At 42.4% G+C, this 21,185-nt stretch overlaps 1 protein-coding gene and 1 pseudogene across 7 annotated transcripts in view; both read right to left on the bottom strand.

Annotated features, from left to right (window-relative positions):
* The window catches only part of GLIPR1 (GLI pathogenesis related 1), an 84,906-nt gene that overhangs the window by 43,380 nt on the left and 20,341 nt on the right, over positions 1-21,185 (bottom strand). For 5 of the 7 annotated variants that reach the window (XR_007457005.1, XM_049627458.1, XM_049627459.1 and 2 more), the window contains exons 2-4: positions 18,700-18,848; positions 9,381-9,659; positions 7,939-8,184 (exon numbers count right to left, since the gene is read on the bottom strand). Coding sequence is in view for 6 of the 7 variants with exons in the window: in XM_049627458.1 (XP_049483415.1) it covers positions 7,939-8,184; positions 9,381-9,572 (438 nt within the window). In the remaining variant the exon portion in view is untranslated. Of the gene's footprint in view, positions 1-7,938; positions 8,185-9,380; positions 9,660-10,423; positions 10,492-18,699; positions 18,849-19,641; positions 19,657-21,185 lie in introns of those variants that run through there. The other 2 variants (XM_049627456.1, XM_049627457.1) reach the window with 2 other exon arrangements.
* On the bottom strand, positions 211-7,932 carry LOC125920308 (transcription factor BTF3-like; annotated as a pseudogene).

The following is a 21,185-nucleotide window of genomic DNA, read 5'->3' as shown; positions in this document are numbered from 1 at the left end:
ACAGGAGGAAAACCAAGAACAGAGCCAGCTTCTTCAGGGAGAGGGGCCTATGCTGTCACCCTGGACTCCACAGTGGGAAGACTCCATACTTGATTTAGTTCAACGTTGTCACCTATTTTCCCACATTTAGTGGCATTTTCCCCCTGACTTTTGAACAAGGGACTTTACATTTTCATTTTGCACCTGGCCCCACAAATTACATAGCTCGTCTTAACCAAGAGTGTTTGGTGTCAATGGAGCCTAACGAAAAAAGCTGTTTAAAGAGCTAGTATCTAGACACTAGAGATAAGCCAGCAATTAAATGCACTCCTTTGGGTGCCGGGGTGGCTCAGTCAGTTGAGCATCCAACTCTTGACTTTGGCTCAGGTCATGATCTCACGGTTTGTGGGATCGAGCCCCACGTCGAGCTCTGTACTGATGCAAGCCTGCCTGACACTCTCTCTCCTCCTCACTCTCTTCCCCGCCCCCAACCCAAATAAATATATATATATATATATATATTTTTAAAAACACCTTTCCCTTTCTATAGCCCTTTAAAGCTCCCCTCTACTTGCTAGATGGGATGCTACCTGATTCATGGATTAGTTCATAAAACCAATTAGATCTTTAAATTTTACTTGGTTGAACTTTTGTTATTTGACACATCCATCACCATATAGTTACAAATTTTTTTTCTTGTGATGAGAACTTTTAAGACTTACTCTCTTAGGAACTCTCAAATATACAATATGATGTTAACTATAGTTGACATGCTGTACTTTACATCCCCAGGACTTAGTTATTTTATAACTGTAAGTTTGAGCTTTTGACCACATTTACTCATTTGTCTCCCCAACAACCACTAGTCTTTTCTCTCTTTCTAAGAGTTTGTTTCTTGTTTAGATTCCACATATATGTGAGACCATATGGTATTTGCCTTTCTTGGCCTGACTTATTTCACTAGCATAATACCCTCTAGGTCCATCCATGTTGTTGCAAATACCAGAATTTCTTCTTCAGGAAAATGTATTACATATATAGGAATATTACTTAGCCCTAAGAAAGAACAAAATCTATATTTTAACAAGTTCCTCAGGTGATTATTATGCATGCTAATTGGGTGCAATGTTGTCTGTATTCCTTTTACTATCACCACTATCAATCATTTTGTATTTATTTTTTCTCCTTTGGTCTTTGAGCACTTTCTCCGGGGTTTGTTTTATCTCAAGTATTCTATATCTTTGGGCTTCCCACACACACACCTTTAATGCTGTTTCTTTTGTTTTACTGTCTTTTACTTTTCTTTTCCAGTCTCTTTTTTTCCAAGGGCATGCAGTGTTAGTTACCATTTTGTTTTCATTGGTGTTTTCTTCTTTAAAGTCAACTTGTAATTAACACAATAAAGTCCATCCTTTTTAGGTGTACAGTTCCATGAATTTTGATAAAAACATAGTTGTGTAGCCACCGCCATATTCAAGACCTAGAATATTTCCATCACCCCAGAAAGTTCCCTTGTGTTCCTTTGTGGTTGGCTCCTACCCCCACCCCCTGACAATCACTAATCTGTTCTCTGTCTCTCTACTTTTGCTTTTTCCCAGAATTTTATATAAATGGGGTCAGTTTAAAAGTTTTTTTTCACTCTGGCATCTTTCACTGAGCATAAGTATTTGAGACCCATTCATACTGTTGGGTTCACTTCTTGATTGCATGGATGTCCCACAGTTTAGTTATCCATTCAAGTTGGTCTCTTGTTAAAACCTTTATGGACATTGACAGGGCACTTGGGTGGCTCAGCTAAGCATCTGAGTTCAGCTCAGGTCATGATCTCACAGTTCATGGGTTCAAGCCCCACATGGGGCTCTGTGCTGACAGCTCAGGGCCTGGACCCTGCTTCAGATTCTGTGTCTCCCTCTCTCTGCCCTTCTTCCACTTGTACTCTGCCTCTCTCTCAAGAATAAACATTAAAAAAAACAAAAACAAAAAATCGGACTTTGGCTCAGGTCATGATTTCGTGGTCTGTGAGTTGGAGCCCCACGATGGGCTCTGTGCTGACAGCTCACAGCCTGGAGCCTGCTTTGGATTCTGTGTCTCCCTCTATCTCTGTCCCTCCCGGCTTGCACTCTGTCTCTGTCTCTCAAATAAAAAAACAAACAAAAAAAAACGTTAAAAAAAATTTTTTTTAAAGGCTGTATGGACACTCAGATTCTGGCTTCAACTTGTGGGCTCTGGGGCCACAAAGACTGAGTTCATATTCCAGCTTGGCCACTCACTGTGCGACCTTGCCCTTTGCTTCCTCGACTATTTAGTGAGGATAACGCTCTCAACTCTAAGGCTTATTTTGACATTTTAAATGGGATAGTAAAGTGCTTAGAACAGCTGCTGGCACATGGCAAGCAGTCAGCAAATGTTCATGTTTTATTCTCTACTAATTTTCTTGTTTTAAAATCTTTGAAAACTCTCTTGTTTCAGGCAGATTCCTATTGTGTGCTTTCATTTCTTTAAATATGGTAAAAAAAAAAATAAACCTAATTATAAAAAAAATAATGAGAACTACTGATTATTGGGAATTTACTTGGTGCCAAGGTAATGTTAAGCACTTTACGTGCAACATCATGTTTAACACATCACTAAAGAAGTATTGCCTCTATTTTTATTGGTGGAAGTTGGAACGTACTTCTACTTGACCACAAAGTACTATGAGGGCAATCCATGCCCTGAGCAAGATGCTGTTTTCCCTTCTAGCAGAAGCAGGGAAAGCCTGCTTTTCTAACAAAAGCCTTTCTAACAAAAACGGCACATCTGGGGAACCTACTAGGGGCAGGTATGTCACTCCTTTGGAGTTAACACCCCCTTCCCACCATCTTTCAAGTCTCAGTATGAGTCCATCCGACTCATTATCAGGCACTATTATCAGGAGTATGGTAACGCTGCAACATATATAAAACCAGGTAGAGAAACTGTGAAACATGTCCCACTTTATTGGTCTGTAACAGTGTAAAAATAAGCGGGTAGCGGTTGGTCGGGGAGGTAGGGCTAAAACCAAAAATGCGATCAATGGTGCCATCTAGTGGGCATTCTCAGCACTACCACACCTAAACTGCTGCCCCGCCCAAACACTTAAGTCAAACCATTCTGTTACCAAATGTTATAAAGGTGAGCTGCCAGCAATAAAATATCTAATCTCCCATATTAATATACCAAAATTCTTAGTGCAAATCTATCTCTAGTGAAGACAAAGCTAATGTGTGGACCTCATGTGCCAAGAAATATCACATCTTTAGGAGATAATGATTGGATCTAAATCTATTATCTTTACTCTGTACAATCACCCCTCACCAGCCAAAATCTGAAAATAGCTTGTTTTTTATTAATAGAAGATGAGGATAAGTGGGCTATTTTAATAGCCACTTGAGGTAATTTCTAGCAAGAATTTACAATGGCAACTGAGTAGTCTTGAATCTCCCAAAAGATTTCTTACAAGGATGAAAACATCAAATTTTAATGTAAAGGCATCTTTAACCAAGCTGTCAAAGTGTTCTTCCTATATAATTGGCGGAAAACCAGCTCATGGAGGAGATCTAACCTTTGTTTAATGCCTAAGTAGCAGCACTTTATTATAACTTACAAACATTCCATTACTTAATCCTTACAACATAACTGATATCTGGATCCCAGCTCTTCCTCTTATTAGTTTTGTGACACTGGGCAAACAAATCCTTCTTCTTCTTCTTTTTTTTTTAACTAGGCAAAAAAAACCCCTTATTTTTAATGTTTATTTTTGAGACAGAGAGAGACAGAGCATCAACAGGGGAGGGTCAGAGAGAGAGACACACAGACTCCGAAACAAGCTCCAGGCTCTGAGCTGTCAGCACAGAGCCCGACACGGGGCTCGAACTTACAGACTGTGAGATCATGACCTGAGCTGAAGTCGGACGCCCAACTGACTGAGCCACCCAAGCACCCCGGCAAAAAAACTTTATTAACCTTGTTTCAAACTTTATTCTCAGGCCTCTTCAGCTTAATTAGCTGCAAAGAATGAATTGTGTATAAGCAAAAACTAAAAAATGCTACGCTGTCCAAGGGGCTTGGGCTTAAAAATATTAGAGATCTAGATTTTATCAGATCCATGAACAGAATTCTAAAAAGCAGTCATAGTACAAAATAGCAGCTCCCAGTAACTTCTTCAAGCTCTATCTTCAGAAGTTGACTCCGTTCAGTTTGCTTCCTTCTTGGAAGCTTCATCAAAATTCTCCACAAGATCTAGAACTTCATTCTCCTCCTCCTCTCCGGTAGCGAGTGGTGCTTTTCTGTCCAGGGACTGTGTGGGCAGAGCTTCAGCTGGTCTTCCCAAACTAGCCAGACTGCACCAAGTTGGTTTAAGATACTGGGCAGAATTTCTGTCAACTGCTTGGTCTCAGTATGGCCTGGAATGTGAAAGTGTTTACTGCCCCAGATGCCTGAACTTTAGGCTCATGGAAGTGGATCGCCATTCCTTGGTTTGTGAACATATTCACTTCTTCAATACCGGAGATAGCATTCACCCCTAACTTCTTTAAGGAGAACTGAAGTTTTTTATCATCTGCTGTAGCGGTTCTATGAACCACCTTCTTCTCTTTTTTTAATGTTTATTTTTGAAGTGGGGGGAGAGGAGCAGAGAAAGGGAGACAGAGGATCCCGTGCAGGCTCTGTGCTGACAGCACAGAGCCCCAAGTGGGGCTCCATCTCACGAACTGAGATCATGACCTGAGCTGTAGACAGACTGAACCATTCAGGCACCCCAGAATCACCTTCTTCTTTAGGTGGACAGTTCCTTTCCCACCAATGCATATTTATGCTTTTAGTTTGACTTGTTTCTCCTGGTTCATGATAGTTTCTCTCATCTTGTTGGAGCAGAAATGGGACCATGCAGGGGGACTAGGGTTTGTTTTCAGGGGGTCTAAGGTGGACCAGCTGAGGTTAGGTCTACACAAGTGGGCACGTAAGATGTGGGAAAACAACTTCCTAACTTCTCTGAGCCTGTTGTCTCATCTATGGATGACAGTGGTTCTCTGACAGGTTTGTGATAAGATTTGAATGGTTTCTTTAACCACGGAGAGCTGAGTACCACACTCACTTAAAAGTGGTTGCTGCGGGGGCACCTAGGTGGCTCAGTTGCTTAAACCTCTGGTCGTGATCTCATGGTTCGTGGGTTCCAGCCTCCCATTTGGCTCTGTGCTGACAGCTTAGGCCCTGGAGCCTGCTTCAGATTCTGTGTCTCCCTCTCTTTCTGCCCCTCCCCTGCTTGGACTCTGTCTCTCAAAAATAAATAAACATTTAAAAAAAAAATGGTTGCTGTGGATGCATTATGTCTGACCCATGGGGTCCCTGGACTTCCTCTCCAGGAAAAGGCTTGCTTTTCAGAATTGGGGGTAGAATGTAGTGGTCTCTTTGCGAGAGCAGATTAGGAATCACTCAGCTTGGGCTCTGATACCTGTATGTAAGGAAATGAATTTTCTCATATCTGAAATGTTAGCTCTCCTTTTTTTGTCCTATATGGAAAGGGAACATTTACAAATAAGCCCAGCTAATTTGGGGAGGGCCATCTCTGAAATCTCAGGTCTATGTGACGGATGTAAAATCAAGTTTCCTCCTCTTGTTTTGAGTCCCTGGAAGGATGGACATGGAGTGTCTTAACTGCATGGTTCAGGAGTCTGTGGCCGATATGACAGTCTTTAGATCTTTGCGTATTTGTTGTGGTGAGCTACTAGCCATGCTTCTGAAGTACAAGGCTCATTTGTACACACTGTCTACCTTGTACCCCTTTTCAGTTTTGCCTGGAGTTCTTCTCCTTTTCTTTTTCATTTGATAAGCTCTCCGTTAGTTTTCAAGAACCAAGTGATATGGCTCCTGCTGTGTGAATAACTCCTATGTCTCCATACCTCCCTTTGGCCAGATAAGTTGCTCTGCCCTCTTTGCTCACATAGCAACTTGTCAGTTTCTCCAAATTACACCAACAATGCATTGTATTACAGCCACTTACACATTGGTCTCTCCCCAAGGAAGGTCAATTCCTAAAGATCAGGGGTCATTGCCATCTGTGTCCCTCATTCCTTGTACCACCCCCATTTCTCCTCACTTTTACTTCTTGATGATTGTACTCCTCAATTAAGTGTTAGGACTGGGGCACCTGGGTGGCTCAGTTGGTTAAGCATCCCACTCTTGATTTTGGCTCAGGTCAGCATCTCTTGATTCATGAGTAGAGCCCCACACAGGTCTCTGCTCTGATAGTAGAGACCCTGCTTGGGATTTTCTCTCCCCCCTCTCTCTGCTTGTGTGCTTTCTGTCTCAAAACAAATAAACATTAAAAAAATAAAGCGGTAGGACATAAGCTATTGTTCCAGGCTCTGTTTTGCAGGAATCTGCACTAAGACATATGATCAGTGAGTGCCTTACACAGTGCCTGGCATATGATAGAAGCTTAAACACTGAATGAGAGTCCGTACCCTCAAACTGACAATTATTTTTGGAGACTTAAACAGTGCAATGTTGGGGCGCCTGGGTGGCTCAGTCGATTAAGTGTTCGACTCTTTATCTCAGCTCAGATCATGATCTCACGGTTTCATGGGTTTAAGGCCCCTATCAGGCTGTGCTGACAGTGTGGAGCCTGCTTGGGATTCTCTCTCTCTCTACCCCTCCCCTGCTCATGCTGTCTCTCTCTCAAAATAGATAATAAAGTTAAAAAAAAAATGTAAATGGTGCAATGTTTAATGGTACCAGTGCCGCTTGTGGGCAAACTGGATTTAGCTTTCTTGCCTTCTAGGACTTTTGGGATTCTGATGGAATCACTTTTCTGGTTAAAATTTTTTGTAAACATAAGCCAAGATTAATTGTTTATGGGATGAGTCTAGGGGAAACCTAACTCATATTTTCAGGAAAGGGACCAATATTGCGGGTGGTTTGATAGCTCATTCTTGCCTATAATAATCTAGAGATGAAAATTTCACTGAAATCCGCCCTTCCCCTCACATCATAATAGTAAATATCTGTGCCAAACTTGTTTCACCTGTAATAACACCAGCGTGATCAGAGGCTCTATGAGGCTGAGCTGCCCTGAGACTTTTTCCAACAACATTTTGCTCTTTAAAAACACCTATTATTCCAAGTTAACTGCCTTGTTAGAAATGTTTGTACCCTCATTCCTCACTTCAGCACATTTTTGTATATAAGAAGCAGTCAGACATAGGTTCAGCACCCTTACTTATTGGCTTGACAAGGACTGCCAGGAAGAAAAGTAAATAAATGAAATGTGACCAGGATCAGGAGGCAGGATAGTAAGACGATAGACATGCTACCCTAGGGACTTGTTGACATCACGTTGCAAACATGCCTTAGGGCTAGGAAACCAAAACCAACCTGAGTGAAAAAAAAAATCTCAATGGGGGCGGAATAGCCACAGAATGGTTTACACAAATTTACATGTTGGCCTCACCATTGTTTTTCTCTTCCTTGTGTGACCCATCACAGGCTCTCGGTTCATGTTTGAAGGAATAGGAGGCTATGGAATTGATGCTTCTGTCTGAGAGGCTTGTTTCTCCCAATTTTATAGACCCCAATCAACTGCCTCAAATTTTATAGAGGACGCATACCTGAAAATCCATTCACTCATAAAGTCCTCTGATTGCTCACAAATGGAACAAAGTGCCCCAGGCAGGCAGCTGTTACCAAAATATTCAAAGTCTGTCCAGATTGGTGAGCCTCACCTTTTGCATTTAAACACGTAACTAACCTCTTCAAGCACCACCCCTTCTGCTATTGAAGTCTGCTCCATTTTTTTTATTTTTTAGGTAAGCTTGTAAGCTCTACTCTCTGACATGTACAGGCACACCAGCTTACTCTATATTTTCTTAACACCAGATTCCAGTTTTCTCTTTGCCTTTGAAGAGATAGTTTCAAGAGAATATGGAGCAGGCAGATACTTACCTGAGTGTAATGGCCACAGACTTTGGTGCATTTCTGAGTCCTGAAGTCGTAGTACTGAACTTCATTGTACCAGTTTGTGATGGCTGAAGATGCAGAAAACAGGGATAGAGACCCAGCCCAGATGTTTTCTCCCAGAGAGGAGAAATTTGGATGCAGCTTGTAGCTTGAATGCAGCTGAACGTTGTGTACAAACTGACAGTTTCTTGCCCATGTTTGCGCAACTCGCGCTAGCGCTGGGTCCCAAGTCTGCAAAAAGAAACGTTAAACAGTAGGAGGGTCCAGAATGAAAATTGGGTTTTGTAAAGATCTTTCAACTACAATGAGGAAAAAGATTTGGAGAGGGATCAGTACAGACACTGGAAGATGAGGAACTGATGACCAGAGTGTTATGTGGCATCATACAGTTAATGAGAGAGCAGAAAGCCCTCACCCATCACAGACAGGAATTAGACCTCTTGCTCAACCGCCAGGCACTGAAAGCTGTAAAGAGGCACCACTGAACCTACACGGAATCAGGAAACGTTACAGGCCACCGCACCCCCTCCCTAATTAACCACGCCCAGTCCCTTTAAAGCCTTCTTGGCTAGGCAGAAACCGTGGAGCTGGCTTTTGGACCAGAGTCTGCCTTCTCCCCAGGTGGCCGGCCTCCTGAATAAAGATTCTTTCAAAAAGAATGAAAACTGTTACCAAAAAATGTAACTGGAATGAGCAAAGTGAGAATTTGAAGGGGGGAATGAGGCATGATAATGGCGATGACTGAATAGAGAAGGGTCCTCCCTGTACGTGTGGTCTCCCAGTGTTGAATAAGGCCACTGGGAAACTTGATGATTTTGTTTTGTGGAATTTAGAATCTAAATGAGGGACACAGATCAGCATTTCACTGAGGGCCTGTTATGTGCAGAATACTTAAGGCTGTGTTTCACATGGTATATATAATTAAATAAACACAACAGCCCGTATCCTGAGGAGCTCAGAAAGATTAAAAACTAGCTCACAGCCACAGAGCTGGCATTCAAACCCATGCCTGGCTGATTCAAAATCCTATCCTTTCCTGAGATGCCATGCTGCCTTCCAGAGAAAGTCAATATGCTCTGCCAGCAACAACAGAAAAGTAAACTTAGAGATAAACAAACAAAAAAAAGCCCTCAAAAAATTAACAGGGAAGAAAGTGACCAAAAAAAAAAAAAAAAAAAAAAAAAGTAACATCTTCTGACCGGAGGAAAGGAAGCATTTAAAAAGAGGAGTAAAATGTACTTGCTGAGCTTGCTTAGAAAAGATGAGTCAACAGAGCTAAACCGGATTCGTTTTGATCACAGATTGTGAATTTACTGCACACGTTAATCACAACGGGAACAAAAAGGCATTTAGGATTAGCAAGGACTGACCTCTAAAATCAACACACGTTAGCTTACTTCTATCACAAATACTGATATTTTCCTTACCATGTATAGCATATCACTGGCTGTTGGATTCACTTCTGATCGGAACTTGTTATGAAATCGAACACAGTCTTTGATGAAATCTTCATTTTCGATACCTGGCAAACTAATTGCTGTGTTTTCATAGCTGGAAACTAAGGAAACCATCCAGGCTGTCATGGCAAGTGTGGCCCGCATGCTCAGTCTGTTTGGCATGGAGCCCTCGGAGGCTGGAAACCGGAGCCAGTGAAGGTTCTGAATGCGTGTGCCTCTCTCAGTTTGACAAAGCGTGGCTGATTTCAGCTTTGAGAAAATGGAAAGCAGAACTTGAGTTCATCACAAGTTTAAAGAAATGGGTTTCGCCATATATGGTTTGCTGCCACTTTTGTGCTCTTAACCCTGCCGTTTCAGTGGTTCTCAGTGACACAGCACCTATTACAACATAGATATTTACGAGGCTGCATCAGACTTTCTTTCGAGTTAGGGGGGATACTTTCAAAGGAAATTCTGGAATCTCCAGAAATAACAATCTCAATTTTTATGGAGGTTCTGGTGGTTAAATAAAAACATATCTCTTACTTCCATAAATGTCTTGCAAAATGCTTTTCAAACTTGTTTAGAGTCATATCAGTACAGTGGTTGGAATATCTGGCTAACATCTTAACTTGACCTAGAATTCATTCACAGTGGTGTGTGTGTGTGTGTGTAACCATGGCAAAGAGAGGGCAGAGAGAGAGAATAGTAGAGAGAGCACTGGTCTCAATTTCAGATTTTAGTTTAAGTTCTGTTCCTCACTAGTTGCAGCTGCCTATTTACTGAATGAAGCAAATAAAACTTTTTCTAGCCCCTTAATCAGAGAGGATTTGGGAGGATCTAATGAACTAGCCAATATATTAACACATATTAAATGTCTGCACTGGGTATTCAGTTTAGTAATAGGAGATAAACACGCTGCCCTCAAGGAGCCAAGAGAAGCAGGAGCTGTGGGGTGGTGACAAGCCCAGGGACAGTTGAAGGTCTGGGTGGAGGGAAGCACCAGAGGCTGAGGACTTATGGAGGATGCTTACCCCATTCTGACACGGGTTGAAATGGCTTCCTACAATAGCAGTGAGGTCTTTGCTGAGCTGGAATCAGACTGGAGTTGAAGTGAAAAAAAAAAATTAAGGAAGTGAAGGGAATTGGAGAATAGGAACCATATATCTGCTGCAGGCAGGCTGGGTCCAAGGACCCAGAGGGTCCTTGGCTTGAGAAAGGTGGACATCAGATGTGGGCCAGCAGGAGGTGAAAGTAGAGTTTATTGAAGATATATATATATATATATATATATATATATATATATATGGAGAGAGATTCGGACAGAGTATCCAGGAAAGGAAAAGAGCATGAGTCTCACCTTTGCTTAGGGTCTGGGGTTTTTACTGTCAATTATGGTCAGGTACCATATGGTCAATTATGGTCAGGTACGGTCAATTATGATCTGTGTCCTCTTAGGCTTCTAGGAACTGGTCAGAACCAGGACAGAGTCCGGGTGTCCTTCATAAGTCACTCATTCCCTGAAGTCATGGGTCTTGGCACCAAGGTGTTTGGAGTCAGTAGTCTTAGAGAATGTTTATGATGATCCTGCCTCATCACTCCTTAGATTTATTGTGCTGGGAGACTCCAAACATATTATTATCTCTTTGTCCCTTACAAGGAAGACATATGTAGCCTGGATGGCTCGGTCTGTAGTGAATATGACTATTGATTTCAGGGTTGTGAGTTCAAGCCTCATGTTGGGCATAGAGCCTACTTTAAAAAAACAAAGGAGAACATAGGCTATTTGCATTACAAGGCATGTGTAGAGAAGAATGTGGGTGCAGGTCCTAGCAAGAATAGAAACTGGAAAAGAAGCAAAGGAAAAAAAATGGCTTTTTTTTTGTTTTTTTCCCCATGGGGTCTCTTCAGCTTCTCTGTCTCATATCCAGCTGTGAAGTTGGAAACAAAATAGAGAAAGAGCCACTGCACGTTGTCTGTCTCTACAGAGATGGTCTTCAAGTATGGCTGGTAGGAAACATGGTACATGGTTCTCATGGAATTTAGAATCCAAATAGTGCTTTCACGACAGAGACAGCAGTAAGAGGCAGATCAGGGAGAACTTGCTGGCTTCTGCCAATGATTTGGATTTTATCACGAATCGAATGAGAAGTTATAGAAGGGTTTTTTCGTTTGTTTTTTTAGCTGTAGTTGGGGTGTGATCTGGTTTTAGAAACAATCGTGTTTAAGAAAACCAAGAGATGTGGAGAATGGAACAGGTTTGGGGTGATTATTTTTGATGGAAACTCTTAAAAGGAAACATTATAGAACTCTGAGGTGAATGTATTGCCCACCCCCGATAACCTCACAAAATACTCATAAATAATCTCAATTGTGTCCAGGCTGCCTAATTGGTACCAGCATTTCATTCCATTACATTGACCTAAGACTTCTTGTCTAGGGCTCAGAGGTAACCTTTTGATCAAGGTAGTCAACAGTGAGACATTCCTGCAGCTTGAGGTGAGATGCAGGCCTGGGACTGCTTCCCACCTTCTTCTGAGTCTCTGTGAGCTAGATTGTCTGAGTTTTGAACACCAGAACAAGAAAAATGAGACCTTGCAAACAAGGAAATTTAGTGACATTTTGTGATTGCTTGTGCAATCCCCATTGCACACATACAACTCCCAAGAATAAGCAATATTATCTTGGTATTGAAAAGAACTAATCAATTTTTTCTCTAATTTCTTGAAAATAACAAGCAAAAGGGAATGTCTGCCCTTAGAGACTCTTTTTACATTATTATGCCAGGCAAATTAGCCCTTCTGAGCTACAACCCTCAACACTTCTTAATTTTCACAAACAAAGAGGTCTCCACAACAAAAGCCCACAGAAGAGGGTTTGCTCAGAACAGGAACTTTTAGCAAGGAGCAAATGCAAGCTTCTGCTTCTTTTCAAGAAGGCTTACAACTTGGCTGAGTCTTTCCTGTTCTTACCCTGGTCTTTGCCATCGTGTCCTTGAAAAGTACGCATGTGTGTTAAGAAAGAAACTTGTTTTCAGTGTTAATCTCTCTGAATGGTGGCAGTTTAGATTTTTTCTTTACTTCCTTCCTCTTCTTTATTGTGGAATTTTTTTTTTTTTTTTTACAGTAAGCATATAGTAATCGGAAAAAAGAACACCCTAGAACTATTTTTATTTTGGAGAACCATGGGATCTTTATAATCGTACACAAATTAACTGATATACACTGCTGATAAAGGCTTCATAGATAAAATGCTAAAGGATTATCGAGTATCCCTGTACTTTTTGTTTGAAGAGGCCTCAAATAAATGAAAATTGAGGAGGGTAACCAGTCATTGTTCACGATGTCATGAGGAGGCCACTAAGGTGTAGATCATTCACAGGGCTATGAGAAAGACAAAAAAGATTAATAAGTGGAGAGCTCCAATAATCCAAATAAATTGAGGTCATGGAACCAGTTGGTTGGATTTAACCATTTCACATTGTCAGATAACTCCTGTTCAACTTGTATCTGTGTTTCCTGTTGAATATCTAATGGTTTTGATGTAGCTGGGAAGACAGAGCATTAATCTCAGATTGTAAATTGGGGGAAGAAGCTCCTTGCAGGTGTTTTTTCACTAACTCCCAGGAGTGCTGAGACATATTATATTGTAAGAGAGTGACACAAAGTTTGTTATGTCGCCAGTCACATTGTATACTTTGATGATCAACAAGTGCCTGTTGGCGGTCCCCCAAGCATTCGAGGGCTGCTTCAGCAGCTTGTCGTCTTGCCTAATACTGTTAGCAACCTGCCTTTGAGTAGTCATTGCCTTGGTGATATCAGTCATTACGTGATTGACTACTTTAGCATTGCGGATAGACTTTGTCAGGGAGACCTCGGCAACAGAGGCTATGGTTAAGATGACAACCTATGAGATAAGGAAGGCAATGAGCCATCCAACAAATCTTTTAGGTCTCCACTTAGAAATGGCTTGGGCTAATTCAGCAATACCGTTGCACCCTTCCCAGGGCCCTGTTAGATTTACCGGCAACCAAATTTGAGGCTATCCTTTTAAGATAAACATAGGCGAGACAGAAAGTTTGGTGATGTTATAATGGCTGCTACAGGCTGTGTACCAAGCCAGAGGAGGTACTTCAAAAACAATATGGGTTGTTGAATCTTGTATTAACCGGCTTAGTGGAAATTATGAAAACATAGGGATGAGGTGTACAGATCACGACGCTGTCTGGGACAATCTGTGTGAGATTCATATGAAAGGTACCATTACTATTAGCATAATGCCTGTGAGGGAGATGGCATAACAAAACAGGAAGGCTAAGACGCTGTAAGTTGTGATGCCACAGGTTATGTGAACCTGTTTTCAATTCTTAATATTGGCCCTGAAAGTCCACCATCAGTGCAAAGGATGGAGAAGCTGTGAGGTTCTGAAAACCCAATTGGTTTGCCCACTGAGGTTGTGTCCTTTAGGACCCTAGTTAATGAGAGTAAGATTTTGAAAAAAATTCCTCTTTATGGGCAAGGGAGGTCCGGCAGGGCTGCTAGATGACTGAAGAGCCACAAGGGGGCCATATCTTCTTTATGTGGCAATGATCAGTGGGGAGAAGTGGATGAGATTCCTTGGTGGAGGTGGATGTAGCGAAGGAGGCTACTGAAATGAATGTCAAATTTGCCTTGTGGTCCTGTGTTTTAGGCACGTGGTGAAGATACATCTGTGCTGTGATTTTTAAACATCCAGAAGGTTTTCAAACATCCAGGTTACACAAAAAGGAGGGAAATGTGATGATGATATGGGGCAAGCTGACAGCAAAGCACAGGCTAACATCACCCCATCCACCCCTAGGTGGATTATGTGTGATATTCCTTGGACACTCCTGGCTACTCAAGAACAGAGAAAAGGGGTTTAAGTACTTGCCATGGTGATGTGGGAGACTAAGACAAATGAAAAATTAAATTTCTTTACTGCCTACAGCCCATTGACAAGTCCTTGAAACTGGCAGAGTGACTTCCCTCTAGGAGCTCAGCTGCCTCAATGATGACACTTTCTAGGGGTAAAAGGGAATCTTAGCTTAACATTATCCTGACACCCAGGATCCCGTAAGTCTACTTTGACATATAAAAATTCCTTTAGAAACTTCCTTTATCTCAACTGCCCCAAGATAGATGCTGGCAATCATACTCCAAGCTTATGGCCCTCAATACACATCTGAAGGGTCTCATGACCGAGGTTTTACTAAACAGTAATAAATGGAGTTTCCCTAGCAACAGCTAGCCCCTCAAGGTCCTGGAAACCTTGCTTCCAAGATTCCTCAGAGACTTACTCTATCCCTGACCCCCGCCCAACCTGAGGGTATGTAATGAGTTACCCATCATGACCCCATACAGCTCTTCTGCCCACGGGTCCTGTCCCCGTGCTTTAATAAAATCACCTTTTGCACCAAAGACTTCAACAATTCTTTCTTGGCCGTCAGCTCCAGACCACCCTACCATCATCCCAAAACTTCATTAAGGACACAAAAGGAACAGAAGTATTCAGCTTTAACCAATCTCTCCATTTAGTAAGAGGGACTTTTGGCAGAAGCCAGATGCCTCCAGTCCAAAAAGAATCATTACTGGTTAGTGGACGGTCTGCATCCCACCATGTAAACAGCTTAAATAAAGGGGGGTCTATGATATGAACCCAATACAGTGAGGAAAAAGCAGTAGTGGTCCGGATAAAGAAAAAGATTCAGCAAATCATTACATTAGCCGAGTTTTGAGAAACTACAGCTAAATATGCTAAAAATCTGTTTTCTGGGGTTGGTGGCGCTCAGACACGGCCTATGACCTCACTGACATATTGATCAAGCTTCTTAAGTTGTCCCCAGGTGACATCACTTGCCTTGGTTGTTTGTGGGCATGGTCTCCCCTTACAAAGACAAATCGGCCATCTGAGGAAGCGGGTTGAAAGGCTGATCCTTCCAAATCATGGTATGGTTTGATCAGATGGGCACGTGCCCAGTGCGGTCCTGATGGGAGAACACATGCATGTCCCCATCCCCATGTTATCAGTTCATAGGGTCCTTTCCATGAATTATTGCCTTGTATATCTTTAAGTAGCACTTAGGCTCTGATACTTGAGCCAGGAGATGTGGCGCAAAATGCCATTCAGCAGCTGTGAGGCCATGGGAATCACAATTTAAAAAATTTAGAGTGTGTAAGGCTTTATACAGTGAATTCCAAGGTGGGGGGTCATTGTGCAGTTTCACCCTTTTTTGTTTGTGAAGCAATTTTTTTTTAATTTAATGTTTATTTATTTTGAGAGAAAGAGAGAGGGAGAGACAGAGTGTAAGCGTAGGAGGGTCAGAGAGAGGGAGACACAGAATCCAAAGCAGGCTACAGGCTCCTAGCTGTCAGCACAGAGACAGACATGGGGCTCGAACCCACAAACCATGAGATCATGACCTGAGCTGAAACTGAACGTTTAACTGACCGAATCACCCAGGTGCACCTGTGAAGCATTTGTTTTAAAGTGGCATGTGTACATTCTATAATAGCTTGTCCAGTAGAGTTATATGGTTGTTAGCAAAACTTAGCTCCTTTAACATAGAGAAGTTTTAACTAAATAAAGACCTGAAAAAGACAAAACATAAGCTTTGGTTTTCCCAGCAGACAAAAGAGAAAAAAAACGAACAACTTTGTTTACATTTTCTTATCAAGAGCAGATCAACAGTCCAAGAAAACTTAGTCTCTTGAACACAGAGAAAAGCAGAATTTGAATCTTATACCAGTGTACTTTTAAAATCTATTCATTTCAACGTTAGTCCATCCTGACCACACATACAATTCCTTTCCAAAGATTTCCCTTCACGAACCTTCTACAACTTTCCTTTGCATTCAGATTTTGTCCCAAGCCATTTCTCTCCAAACAACGAGTCTCATTTAGGACAAAATTACTTTCTTTTACCTTCAACAAAAAAGTGTATTTCCATTCTTTATATCTTTCTTACATATCTCCTACTTTTCTACATATGGAATTGCTTTCCTTATTTCCATCAGTCTTTAGTACACTTAGCAGAATTTTAGTTCTTAGAAACCTTAGTCTCCAATGAAAACTTCATAACTGATGAGGGAGTGTGGGGCAAGCTGAGGGTAAAATACAGGCTGGCACACACACTCCCCTCCCCCCCCCCCCACCCCAGGTGTAATATGTGTGACATTCCCGGCTACCCAAGAACAAAGGAAAGGGGTTGAAGTGCTTGCCATGCTGATGTGAGAAACTAAGGTAAATGAAAAATTAAATTCCCTTACTGCCTACTGCCCATTGACAAGTCCTTGAAACTGGCAGAGTGACCTCTCTCTAGGAGCTCAGCTGACTCAATGATGACACTTTGCTGGGGGCAAAAGAGAACCTTAGGTTAACAGTGTCCCAAATGGGAGGATCCTGTAAATCTACTTCCTGTATCTCAACTGCCCCAAAATATATGCTGGCAATCATACTCCAAGCTTATGGTCCCCTAATATACATCTGAAGGGTCTCATAACTAAGGTGATATTAAACTGTAATTAGTGGAGTTTCCCTAGCAACAGCTAGCCCCTCAAGGTCCTGGAAACCTTGCTTCCAAAATTCCGTAGAGACTTACTCTATCCCTGACCCCCTCCCAACCTGAGGGTATATAATGAATTACCTGTCAAACCCCAGTGCAGCTCTTCCTACCCATGGGTCCTGTCCCCATGCTTTAATAAAATAACCTTTTTGCACCAAAGAGGTGTTCAAGAATTCTTTCTTGACTCTCGGCTCTAGACCACCCCATTATCACCCCAAAACTTCATCAGTAACCAATTGAGAACTGTTATATCAGAATTTTTTTCAGATGGTAAGTTTATCAAGTGAGCGCAATGCAGGTTTTCCATAGTAAAATTTTAATAAAGTATGAAGCATGTTTATCAGACCCAAATAGTCTTAGTTTCTCTGCAATAAGTCAAAAGCACAAACCTACATCTAGTCATCAGTGCTTTAGCCTTTTATCTCATTAGATAGCCAATGAATTCAATCCCATTTATTGTGCAAACAAAACTTTAACGTCTGGTTACCAAGGACTGAAAGCTATCTCCACAATTACCCATGACAACTTTGAGACAGACAAAATTAACCATTATTTTAAGTCATCCTTTTGCTAAGAAATTGCAACAGAGATAACACAAGCTTACTTGACTTTCAGCAAACCTAGATAAAATAAATTCCATATTTAATGCTGATAAACAGGTCTATCAAAACCCAACAAACTTAAATTATCTTAAACACTGAATACGGTTTACTTGGGTCCACTTAAGACAATTTGTTCTCCATGGTTAATTTTTACCTGGAATGCTGGTGGGGAATATGAAGTGGGGGGGCCCAAGGGGGTGCTCTTTGCTCCCGGACAGGAGGGTAGGAGGAGGAACTAGTGGTGCCTGAGGCACTGAGGGTGGGATAGGAACCAGTTATGCAGGGGCCGCACCCCAGATGCTGCAGAAACAGAAGGGGGAGGGGAAGGATGAGTCAGTGAGGTTTGGCCAAGAAGTCTGGAAGCAGATAAATGCCCAGAGAGCAGAGAAAGACGTCTCCGGGTCCTAAAGCCTGTCAGCTCAGAGGAGCAGACGCCAGGTTTTGTTTTGTTTTGTTTTCCATCAGCTAGTGGAATTAGGCAATCCATGTCAGGCCAGAGAAGACAGGGAATTTCCCTGAACCAAATGGGGTTTCAGCAGCTGCTTGGAGATATTCCTTAAAGTCCCTGTCCTGAGGTACACTAACCACAGTTGGCTCCAATTATCATAGTCATTAACCAGGAAAATGAATGAATGAATGAATGAATGAATGATTGGGAGGAGTAGGCACAGAAGGGGCGGTGGAGGGGTCATCATCCATAGTAGGAGGTGTCATAGGAGAGGTGGGTGTTAGGCTTTCTTTCTTAATTTGTTCCTTCTCTGGAGATACACGTAAGTGACATAATGCTGTACGGACTAAACTCCAGGTCACTAAAATGGAATCAGGAAGCTTCTCTCCTTTTTCAAGTTTTCTTGTTAGATTTTTTCCCACTAGCTCCCATAGATCCAAATCAACTGTACCATGGTTGAGGAACCAGGAACAGGCATCTCTTATTGCTCATAACAATTTACTTAATTGATCTTTTGTAACCATACAATGAGCTGCCTTTAAAAGCTGCTGTAAAGTTTTTAAATATAATAGCTGTTCCTTTGGCATTTTTTGGCCCATGGTAGAGAAAGAGAAAAATATTCTCACTGAAAACTAGACACGTTGGCAGCTATCCCAAGAGGGTACTGCTGTCCCTTACCGCGATGTGGGCTGTCAGAAGTCTGGACAATTTCACTTTCTTTGCCTGAATGTGTCCATTCTGCCCCCTGAAAATCTTCCTCTCAAGTCTATCACTATTGCGTCAGTGTCACCAGTTGTGGATTCGGCTTCGGGCTTTGTCCAGTAAAGCTGAGGAGAGCAGAAAGGACTACTCAAAACTCCATTCAAGTCAAGAGAGGTGAGAGGGAGGCTAAGGGAAGTTTCCCCCAGCTGCTCCCAAGCTCCCGTATTCATTGAGTCTGCATTTAGGGAAACATTGCACAATACATCAGTGGGCTACGTGCCAGTAAGAATGTATAGAAAGCATGCAGAAAAACAAGGCAGGATAAAATATCCCATGAGATAACATAGTCTAAGGAATTTATGAACACAGGCAGGACCTAACCCATAGATATACATTAACTAACCCGTAGATATACACTAACTAGATAAGCAAAGCAAGGCCGCTGTTTTCAGCAAGGCCAAAAAGCAGTTTTCTGCTTTGCAATGCGTTCCCTATAATCTTCTAACCCAGGACATTGCTCTTTGATTTCCCTGACACGCTGAGAGCATGGAGCCTGTTTGGGATTCTCTGTCTCCCCTTCTCTCTGCTCCTCCCCCACTCATGCTGTCTCTCTCAATATAAATAAATAGAATTGGCCATCATTTTAAGTCTTTTTGCTAACAAATTGCAACAGAGATAACACGAGCTTATTTGACCTTTAGTAAGCCTAGGTAATAAAATGACATTGAGGCACTAAGGCAGCCTCGAGGAGGGTCATGCTCTGCATGTTTCAGGTGTTTATCAGTGGGCTGCAATCTGCAAGGAGATTTATTTAAGTTACATCTCTCTAGCCTTTGTTTTCCTCGTCATTCCCCCTTCCCCCCTCCCCCCTCCTCTATTTCCTCCTTTCCTTTCAATCATCTCCTCCACAGTTGTTACCATCATCTTTGCTTTCTGTTTTTGTTTCTCCTCATCCTGAAAGGGCGGGCCTACGCCAGTGGACTCCATCTTGTTCTGTGTCCTTCACCTAGACCACGCCTCCTCCCCTTGAGTAACCTCCCGCTCACCCGTTCAAACTTCCTGATCAAAACACACCCAGCGACCTGCATAACAGGACTCCGACCCTTCCCCAGCCAATCAGCTGAGGCCACAGCCATTACCTCACCAACTGCCCTTAGACCCCTATAAAACCTTTGTGCTTTTGAAACTCACTCTCTCTCCCCGGGATCTCACCGCTGCGTTGGTGCAGGTAGTGGATTGAGCTCGAGCTAGCTCGAATAAAGGCTCTTTTGCTTTTGCATCGGACTCGGCTCCCTGGCGGTATTTGGGGATCACGAATTCTGGGCATAATAATCCCTCTTTACAAATATCTTTTGTGCCTCCCTGAGCAATCCTTCCATTTGCTTCTCATTCCATCCATCCGTCTTCTGCACTTTCTGGCAATATCAGGCCAACTTCTAGTGACAAAATTAACCTTCAGGAGACCCTGCCCAATAGGTTCTCTGAATGTAGAGGCCTGAATATTTCCTCATTTGATCCCTAAGCCTCTGTAAGACAGTAGTTGGGGTTTCCTCCTTCTCTTGCTATATCTCAAAAGCTTTGGCGACATCCTGATATCTTGGAGCTGATTCCCTGATCCCTTTATTAGCTCTCTTAGATCCTGCATCCTAACCCTGTCCCCAGGATCATGGTCATCCCAACCAGGTCTACAACCAGCTTTGTTGAGCTCGCCTAACACCCAGGCTGGGTGGGTGCTCTCTTTCCAAAATAGACATTGCAGCCCTCATGATAATTCCTCTTTCCTCTTCGGTAAATAAGATATTTGTGATAAACATCAGCTCAGCCCAAGAATAAACATTAGGTCCCCAGAACTGATCAACCTGATCTGCCAAGCCCAATAGAGCTTCCAACAGTGGTTTTATTTCCTTCTTGAAATTCCTTACCTCAGAACTGGTGAGGGGGGCACTGACAAAGCCAATTTCTACCTGTCCCAAAGGGACCTCCCTTAATGAGAATAACCTAGAACCCTTTCCTGAGCCCCTGGAGGGAAGAGGGAAGTTCTCTATGTCCTTCCCACATTGTTCCAGTTCTTTCCTCAGATTTGGACACAAACCAGTAGACAAGGAGCGTCCTCCCAGTACTGTAACATTTGTCCCAGTGGACTATCTGGGGGAATCTGAAGAGTCCCCACCTCTTTCTGGGTGTCTCTTCTCTTACCCCTAATACTAGAATTTCTGTTCCCCATCCTTGACCAGGCTAGTTCCTGCTTCTGAGTTTCTCTGGGATGTTCAACCACCCTTAATGGAGGTTTCCTGAACTCTCCAGAACCCGCTTCGTCTGTCTCCAGATGTTTCCCTTGCAGGAGAAGGGAACCTTGGATCAAGACTCAGCATTCCCTTTGTATCTAGGATACTCAAGACTCAGTATTCGCTTTATATCTAGGATACGTCTCAGTCAAACACACTCAGCCTCTGAGGATTTCC

Source organism: Panthera uncia, chromosome B4 (genome assembly GCF_023721935.1).
Source record: "Panthera uncia isolate 11264 chromosome B4, Puncia_PCG_1.0, whole genome shotgun sequence".
In the NCBI taxonomy this organism is placed as follows: domain Eukaryota; kingdom Metazoa; phylum Chordata; class Mammalia; order Carnivora; family Felidae; genus Panthera; species Panthera uncia.
This window is presented reverse-complemented; position numbering and strand designations above follow the sequence as displayed.